Source organism: Pseudorasbora parva, chromosome 21 (assembly GCF_024679245.1).
Source record: "Pseudorasbora parva isolate DD20220531a chromosome 21, ASM2467924v1, whole genome shotgun sequence".
In the NCBI taxonomy this organism is placed as follows: domain Eukaryota; kingdom Metazoa; phylum Chordata; class Actinopteri; order Cypriniformes; family Gobionidae; genus Pseudorasbora; species Pseudorasbora parva.
Genome location: NC_090192.1, coordinates 3,594,066 through 3,603,387, shown reverse-complemented (window position 1 = coordinate 3,603,387; position 9,322 = coordinate 3,594,066). Strand labels below are relative to the sequence as shown.

General features: G+C 37.5%; 1 protein-coding gene across 3 annotated transcripts; it reads left to right on the top strand.

Moving 5' to 3' along the window:
* Positions 1-1,697: 1,697 nt before the first annotated feature.
* On the top strand, positions 1,698-8,669 carry LOC137056223 (serine/threonine-protein kinase pim-2-like). Of its 3 annotated transcripts, XM_067430227.1 has the most exons (9): positions 1,698-1,829; positions 2,524-2,868; positions 5,457-5,717; positions 6,103-6,197; positions 6,317-6,367; positions 6,646-7,027; positions 7,114-7,284; positions 8,024-8,167; positions 8,450-8,669. In XM_067430227.1, the coding sequence occupies exons 1-9, from the start codon at positions 1,787-1,789 to the stop codon at positions 8,455-8,457; spliced, it is 1,500 nt and encodes a 499-aa protein (XP_067286328.1). In that variant the 5' UTR covers positions 1,698-1,786; the 3' UTR covers positions 8,458-8,669. The 3 variants fall into 3 exon arrangements, with proteins under 3 accessions (XP_067286328.1, XP_067286329.1, XP_067286327.1); XM_067430228.1 differs by lacking the exon at positions 8,024-8,167; XM_067430226.1 differs by having other exon boundaries at positions 8,024-8,669.
* Positions 8,670-9,322: the final 653 nt, after the last annotated feature.

Sequence of the window (9,322 nt, the reverse complement as noted above, 5' to 3'; positions counted from 1 at the left end):
ATTGCGAGGTAAACCTCATACACTGCCATTGTGATTTATTCCGCAACACAGAAAACTCCCCTTAATGGCCGTGTAGGCTGTAAAGATGACAGTCAGGTTAGCGTTGTTTTATTGGCACAGGAGAGTGTGTTAGCAGGCCTCGGACTCAGTATTTCACTTTAATTTCCTGTCCCGGGACAGTGGTGGGCTCGGCAGGGCACGAGCTGGGTTGTTATTACTGTAGTCACTCAGGCCGACACACCGGGAGATGAGCGGAGAAGAGAGGGAAATGTTTAAAACTATAGCTGACACAGTAAGGGTGAGAAAGCAACACAAAATTACAGCGGTCAGACTGTAAATCTCTGATCTCTAGAGAGATTTCACATTATGGCTTTAAAAAGAAGAAGTAACATCGTGAGGTATGAGGTGAAATGAGCTGAATTACTGATACCACTTGATATCACTGATAATAGTGAGGAATTTAAAAGCATGCCAGTCGATTTTGACAACTGAAATTGTTAACCTTTTTACACGCAACTTGCGGATCAATGTCGGTTATACAATAATGCAGATGAATCTGGTGGGAGTGTATTGAGTGTTTATATTAGCAATGGAGTATGGGAGTTAATTCACCTATAAACATGCTTCTGTATTATTCCCTTGCGCTCTGTATACAGTAGCTATTTTTGTAACGTGTTAATGGCCCCTCGAAGGAGATTACATATAAATATATAAATGGGTTTACAGTTTAAGGTGACCAGATTTCTGAAATGGAAACCTGGGACATTTCCAAGTTCAGTGGTCAAAATATCATTGAAACGTCACTTTTTATTGTCTATGAAATAAAAGAGGGAAACTTTGGAAGCTTGTTTCCACCACATGATAAAACATTTTTTATCTCTCAATTCTGACTTTTTTCCCCTCAGAATTGAGTGATATAGAGTTGCAATTGCGAGTTATAAAGTCAGAATTGCAATTCTAAATTTATAACACAATTCTTGAACAAAAATCTGTGAAAAAAAAACCTTATATGAATTTTGAAGCCTAAAACAGTTGCCAGAAATGAAGAGTAGGAGGAATACCATAACAAACTACACCATGGTCAAATTACAAAAGCCGTTTTATCTAAAAACATTTTTCCCAGAAAGTTTGAGTTAGACAAGTTTATAAGAGCACAGTTATAAGCATAACAAGCTTAACTGTTAGTGACCACCATTTTCAAGACACATAACAGTTTAAAAAAATCATGAGTGGGGTAATACTGATGTATTTTATGTTGTAGAATAAAAGGTGGAAGTGTCTTGAGCTTGTGTTCACCATAAACCTGATTTCAGCCATTTAACCAAAAAACCCCATTGACTTGAGAAGCTGAAGGAGTGATGTCATCAAATCATTGATCCATATTGGCGAAAGTGAGAGATAGTGATCGCTTCTCATATAAATCCTTGTTTTGGAGCGCACTCGCTTATAGATAACAGTGAGACTAATATAGGCCTATTCATACTAAAAAAACTTCGGCAACTTGGGTTGTTCAAACCAAGAATGATGACAATGAAGTAAACTATATATATCAACCACAACAGTTGACAATATCGTTCTGGTCACTTTAAATGCTCGAGCTCATTATAGCAGGATGGATTCTGATTGGCAGTCAATGTTTTCATCGTTCATCATCTGGATAAAATCCTTTTGAAAGGGATTTCAGCATCGTTTCTCTGTGCAGATATCTTTAAAGCTGTGGTGTGCACGTTGCTATTAATATTGAGAACGATTTTTAGAACTATACACAACATGAATACAAAAGATTATGCCTTTTACTGCTGAGATGTCTACACTCGCGCTTCTGACAGGTATGTGTGTGTGTGTGTGTGAACGCGGATAAGTCATGTGACTGCATGCGTAGCTTACTAATAGGCATATTTATAAAATGTATAACCGCTACGGAGCGCATGATCTCTTTTCGAAAATCAATTAGAGATTGTGCTTTCCGCATCTCGTGTGAAACTGCCTTTCTGTCGAAGTGGTATTGCCACAAACGTTTATAAACATCACAACGATTCGCGCGCGCGTGTCTGTGTGTGTGTCAGTCAAGATAAATTGAAACAGACACTTATTTTGATCTAATATGTGTACTACATACATTTATTGTATAATATAATACGGAATTTGCATTTGCAACTGTACTACTGTTGCAGAATGCTGTGAAAAACCATAAAACATGTCTATGTGTGTGTGTGTGTGGGTGCGTGGAACCTCGTGGTTCGCTTCGAATGCAGTTAAGCTTGGCCATTATGACGTCACAATAGCTACGCTCCATTATGCATCTTTATAATCTCACACACAAGAAGAATCTCTCTGAGGGTTTACAGGCTAGGAGTTTTCTTCGTGTGACATTGCCGATTTGCAGATACTAAAACAGTGTACAGACTACAGGATATAAACACGGTTTCCACAAACAGTGCTTAGGATTCAGTATCTAGTCACTGTGTCCAGATCTGCAGCAACGGAAAAACAGTGTATTGACTACTCAAAGTCTTCACACAGTTTCCAAATTTGCGAATTCTCCACGGGGCATCATGTCCACATCATCGGCATCATCTTCGTCCCTCCCTTTGGACCATCTACAGAGGCAGTTTGTTGAAGAGTTGTTGAGCTTTAGCAGCAAAGCCTCGTACAACACCGAGTGGAGCTACAGTGGCTATGGATCGGACAGCCAAAGTGAACTGAGCCATAGCAGCAACAGTTTGTCCAGGTCCAACAGCCTCCAAGGGATTTTTTGCCCTCTGCCAGGTCAAGTTCCTGTTGAGCCAACGGTGTCTTCAATTGGCCTGACTTTTCAGCGTGCCATGAAGGCTTCTCCTGTGAACCAGTCTCAACAGGTCTCCACAGGTGAGACTGAAATATGTGTATACCGGAAATATTTTAGTTGGACGTTTGTCTAATAGCAAATTTAGACTGTAAAGGTGGCACAGAAGCGCTTCTGAACCAGCAATTAAGTCTCTACACAGACTGTTTAATGCTGCTCAGAGGCGGCGTGCATAAATGCATTTACACAGCACTTTTAACTGCATATTGTTACACAAGGTGGGGTCAGAGCAGGCATAATTTAGTCTGACTTTTATGCTGCATTATGTGAGCAGCCTTAACTCAGCTGTGTAAAGATACATTCAGATAACATTCAAAACTAACGTTCCTATAGTGTTCCAAACATTATAAAATTAAATGTTCCCTTTAGCATTCGCATGAGCAAGAAAAAACTTTTTTAAAATATAAAAAAATGGTAACACGTAACAATAATGTTTAATTTGTTAATATTTGGTAATGTATTAACTAACATGAACTAACTGTGAGCAATACATAGGGGTGTAAGAATATATCACAATATAGAAATTCAGCACCTATCGTTGATAGTGACGATCTGTATTGTGAATAGTTCATCCAAAAAGGAAAAAAATCAAGTTTACAGTTTTAGTGTCAGTACTACATTACACTATATAGGGATGCACAATATATCGGGACCACCATATCGGGATCGCCTGATATTTGTTCAACTTTAATGTCATCAATGTTATCAGCCTGCTAAGAAAATTTGGCCGATATGTTAAAGCCGATAAATAATGTATTATTTCCTTCAGCTGAGCCACTTGAGATGCGCACAGTTCGCCATGATGGTTTTGAATTGCTTGAAATATGATTGGAATCACTTCAGAAAAGGAAAATACTGTTCAGTACAACCTGCAGTGCACGTCTTGTCTTATAGACTACATACAGTTATAATGAGCAGAGGTGGACAGTAACTAAGCACATTTACTTGAGTACTGCACTTAAGTACACTTTTTGAGTATCTGTACTTTAATGGAGTATTATTTTTTCTGGAAACTTATGACTTTTACTTCACTACATTTGAAAGACAAATATCGTACTTTTTACTCCACTACATTTCTATCAAGGTCGAAAGTCGTTTCTGTTGCAACTCTGAAAGTTGGTGGATGATTTTTTCCTTCTTTAAAAGTTTTTTTGTTGTTGTTTTTGCAGACAGTCTATCAGGAATGACTCTTATAGTCATTTGCATTTCCCCAACTTTTTTTGAACGCTGATCTGTTCATAGCACAATGGAAGAAGACTGTTCTTAGGCACAGTGCCCATAGCCCATAGCCATACTTTGAAAGTATGTTTCAGTTAAAAAAAAAAAAAATCAAGATTAGTTTAGTTGGCATACACTTGGTGCATGTCTTATAAAATATTAAAAATATAAACGTCTGGGAGAAAGAGAAGAGTAAAGTTGGGAGAATATCATGTGTATCAGTGTATTGGATCCGTGCATTTGGCCTTAAAGTGACAGCAGCTTTATAAAGAGCTTTGTAACTTTAGTATTTAAATGAGTTTAAGTTAGTCGTATGGTAGTATGTCAGATGGAGCATCCCTGAATGACTTAAACCATGATGACAGTGTTCATTTATACAACAATAATAAAATAATGAATTGGCATAAAAAAGGAAATTTACTTTTATACTTAAGTACTTTTGAAAACAAATACTTCTGTACTTTTACTTGAGTAAAAATCTGTTTTTACAACTTTCACTTGTAACAGAGTAATATTTGACCAGTAGCACTTTTACTTTTACTCAAGTAATAGTTGTGTAGTTTGTCCACCTCTGATAATGAGAACATCATAATTGTGTGCCTGAGACATTGCTTTAATGCTAAGGTTTTTGTTTGTGTAATCAGGCTCTCAAAAATTATATAAAAATGTACATTTATTGGCTTTCAAACATAAAGAATTATCTGTATCAGCCAAGATTTTCATATCGGTGCATCCCTAATATATAACGTTGAATATGATGTACTGTATTTGTGGGTCCTGATAATGCCAAATGTCTTATGTTAGTAAAAAGTGGCCTGTATTATTTTAAATATCTAGACAGTGACAGTGTAAGCATAGTTGTCTAAAATAATTGTTTTTGTATTTTGTACTTTTGTTATGTTTTTAGCTTCAGAATCATGAATATTTTTTATTCTGGTCTCAAAATTGTCCTCACCAGCATCAATTCGAGCCTATTTTTGTCCACCACCAATGTAATTCCATTTTTAACATGCTAATAACCAAATATCTTGGATTATGGCAATAATATTGTATTGTGAGTTCATGTATTGTGACATGATGGTATTATTATACCCCTATTTGTTACAGCATTAATTCCTTGTTAATGTTAGTTAATGCAAATACAGCTGTTCGTTGTTTATGTTCGTTCACAGTGCATTAACTAATGTTACATTAACACAGATTAATAAATGCTGTAGAATTGCAGTTCATTATTAGTTCATGTTAACTAATGTAGTTGTAACTAATGAAACCAAAAACTTGTTTTACTTTGAATATGTAAAATTCCAGATTATAATTTAACCCTAAGATGTAAATTATGTCATTATATCATGTTTCTAATAGTTGTGTATTCAATTGTTTTTCTTTATTTCAGAACAACCCAAAAAATGCAAGGGGATGAAAAGAATCAGTTCTTTCGGCAAGCGGGTTTGGAAGGCCATGAAGCGTCCGTTCTGCTGCTGTTGCAGAAGTTCTGTGGATGTTGTGGAGCCTTTTTTCCTTCCACCAGATCTGGAGCCTGAGCCTGAGCCTGAGCCTGAGCCTGAGCCTGAGCCTGAGCCTGAGCCTGAGCCTGAGCCTGAGCCTGAGCCATCTTCATCTGTGCCAGATCAGTCCGACATCAAGCCAATTGATGGTAACCTTATTTTAAACAGTTTTGTCATCTTGTTTTCCACAAAAAATACCTTGAAGGGATATTTCACCCCAGAATGAAAATGCTGTCATCATTTAAACACAAAAGAAGATATTTTGAAGAATGTTGGTAATCAAACAGTTGGCAGGAGACATTTACTTCCATAGTATACTAATGACTATCGTCAACTGTTTGATTACCAACATTCTTCGAAATATCATCTTTTGTGTTCAACAGAAGAAAGAAACTCATACAGGTTTGTAACATCTCGAGGGTGAGTAAGTGATGACGATTTTCATTTTTGGGTGAACTATCCCTTTATGACTTGTTTTCAGAAAATATTCATATTATTTAATTTCCCATATTAACATTTGTTTTTGTTTTTCAGAGTCTTTTGAATCTCTCTTTAACGTGGGGAAGATGATCGGAACCGGAGGATTTGGCAGCGTGTACGAGGGAACGCGAAAATTTGATGGCAAAAAGGTAAAAGAAAACCCTATTTGCTCTTGCATGCATCAAAACATATTTCAAACAATTTACAGATGGTTTATTAATACTTAGTGCAAGGTCAGGTGCTTGAAAACTGTTTTTTGTGTTTGCAGGTCGCCATCAAACGGATGAGTAAGATCAACAACAACCATTATCTTAATATTGTAAGTTGGCCAAAACCTGAAAGTGTGTTTGGTTGTTTAAGTGCTGATTACTGTAGTGAATACACCTATAGGAAGCATTAGATAGTAAATGTAGTAGACAAGTAAGCCTAGAAGCATCTTACTTTAACTTTCTAATAACTAATAGCTTTTTCTAATAACTAATATCTAATAACTTTGAGCTTAAGGTATCTACAAAGATCAAAGAAATACATTAAACAACCAATTTTTTTTTCTCAGATTTTTACCCAGCTAACCTTCTGTCTATTACTTTTCTCTAGCCTGGGCATCCCAAGCCTCTCATCACAGAAGTGGCGCTGCTTCTCATGATGAGGCAAGAACCCAAAAGCCCCTACACCATTCAGCTCTACGACTGGTTTGAGCACCCTCGCAAATTCACACTGGTCATGGAGTATCCTGAACCCTGCCAGAACTTGCTTGAATTCCTCATTGATAATCCAGAACTGGATGAAATGACGGCATGCGTGATCATGCGACAGGCTGTGCTGGCTGTAAAACACTGCCTTGAGCATGGCGTCTTTCACAGTGACGTTCACATGCAGAATTTCCTGCTGAAGAAGGACACGCTAGAGCTCAAGCTCATAGACTTTGGATGCGGTCAGCTGCTTAGCAGTGATGGCTATGAAAGCAACACATTCAGAGGTGAGCATTTTGGCAGTGTGTAAACATGAATTGTAGTGAGTTGCTGATTATTTAACACTTCAAAACAATTGTGTTCTTGCTTACAGGAGTACTGGAGTACTGCCCACCTGAAGCCCACACAGAACCTCGCTTCCACGCCATCCCAACAAATGTCTGGGCTCTAGGAGTGATGTTGTACGGGATGATGAACAGAAGTTTTCCTATTTACAATGCACTGGAAGCCAAAATTGTATTTGAAAACCCTAACTTATCCGAAGGTGAGTGAATAATATTGATAACATACATGATAAACACACATAAAAGCAAAAGCAAAAGTTGTTTATAGAAACAGACAAAGGTGAAGTAAGATGGTTTTTGTTCAGTCACATTCTCTTAACCCGGTTTATTGTTCACTGACTATTAGAATGCCATCTAAGGGTTTATCTCCCCTGAAAGTGTAAACATTGAGCCGCCCAGGTGCCTTCAGAACAGCTCAGATCCGTCAATCTCTTTTCAGCTCAACCTTTAGCAAGAGTTTGGGGCGTGGCGACTGTAGTAGGCGGAGTCTGAGCGTTTAGATAGAGAAATGGCTGCATTTATGCCATCCAAAATGAAACGGGTCATGAACACGTCAAAGTGAACAGAGCATTTTGATGCCACGCGCTACAAAGCATGCTTCAATACCATACTGCATTCATATACCCATTCAGAAAGACTAATGCAACACAGCTAACGGTATTCCTAATATGTCGGACCTGAACCATGCCTTTACAATCACCAGTAAGAGCTCCTTCTGTGATGTTTGAGTTAAGGGAGTGTGACACACGAAAGGGGCGTTTGTTAATTTTAAATAGGCCTTATTTTTGTAATTCCACTAGTGTTGCAGGAACTACTCACTTCACCTTTAAAGTAAAGAACATTTTGCCTTGTATTAATCATGTTTTAGATGCTGTTTTCATAGATGCCAAGTCACATGTTCATGACTAACCAGCTCTTTCCTTACTGAAATGTGTTTAGAATGCATGGATCTGATTAGCCAGTGCCTAACCCTGGATCCAGCTAAACGGCCCACGATAGTGCAGATCTTACAGCATCAATGGTTTAAAATGATCTACTGTAGACTGGAGAACTTGAGGAGATTCACTCAATCAGTGATGTCAGGTGTGAGGAAGTGTCAGACAGAGTAGGATTATTACCATTTATCTTAAATTGAGATTTTCAAGTTTGTGTATTGAACTGAGTTCATTGTAATGTTCTTGTTATAGTTAAATCAAGTCAAATCACCTTCATTTATATAGTGCTTTATGCAATACAGATTTTTTCGAAGCAGCTTCATGGAAGTAAACAGGAAAATAACAGAATCAGTGATGCAAACAGATGTAGAGCAGCTCTAAAAAAAACATTCATGAGTTGACATGTTCATATAATCTTTGCATTGGATAGGACCTTGATGGAGGGCTTGAGCTCGAGACTTGACCCGAAGTCCAACCCAAACCTGACAGAACTCAAGCGCCACACACCAGAGAGATCAGAGACTGTCCACGTCTGAGCATGAGCATTAGAGACTGCAGGACGCCATCAAGTCATCACAGCCATATTTGCTTTGTTTTAAAAACAATTTTTACTTTTATAAAAAAAAAAAAAAGATGGAAGAGCTGACCACAGCCCCAACAATTGTTTTAAAGATGTGATGAATTGAGAAATTCACTTTTGCTTGAGCTTTTGATATATAAACAGTCATGATAATATATATATATATATATATATATATATATATATATATATATATATATATATATATATATATATATATATATATATATATACATATACGATCGTGTGCGCGTCTGTTGCGAAGCACCGCCTCTACAGCACGTCTAATTCAGTAGCCCCGCCCACCGACTCATGGAGTTAAAAACTATTAGGAATGTGTGATACTTCCTTTATTTTTATTGAAGTTCCAGTTCACGTGGGGAAGACATTGCACGCGTGGTTACTTAATTTACTGCGGAATCATTTGTAATCAAGTCTCTGGTCAAGCTTGATTTGCAGACATATTGAGATTAAAACACAACATTGTACCTTCTATATTGGATCCGACAGGAATGGTGCAGCACATTTATGTGAGTAAAACATCGTTTTTAAATGTAATAGTAGTCCTGGGGCTATGTGTTTTCCAGACGGGCTACCAAAATGTAAGCCCTTCGGCAGGCCAGGGAATCTCAAATCGTGAAATAATATTCCTTTCTTGATCTGTTTGTGTGTGTGTGTGTGTGTGTGTGTGTGTGTGTGCATGCACACGGTTTACGCTTCTAT

Excerpts from the sequence above, each read along its gene's own strand:
- LOC137056223 (XM_067430226.1), top strand. The coding sequence starts at position 1,787 with ATGCCTTTTACTGCTGAGATGTCTACACTCGCGCTTCTGACAG. Across the intron at positions 6,198-6,316 it reads GAAAATTTGATGGCAAAAAG|GTCGCCATCAAACGGATGAG; the intron begins GTAAAAGAAAAC and ends TTGTGTTTGCAG. Across the intron at positions 7,028-7,113 it reads TGAAAGCAACACATTCAGAG|GAGTACTGGAGTACTGCCCA; the intron begins GTGAGCATTTTG and ends TCTTGCTTACAG.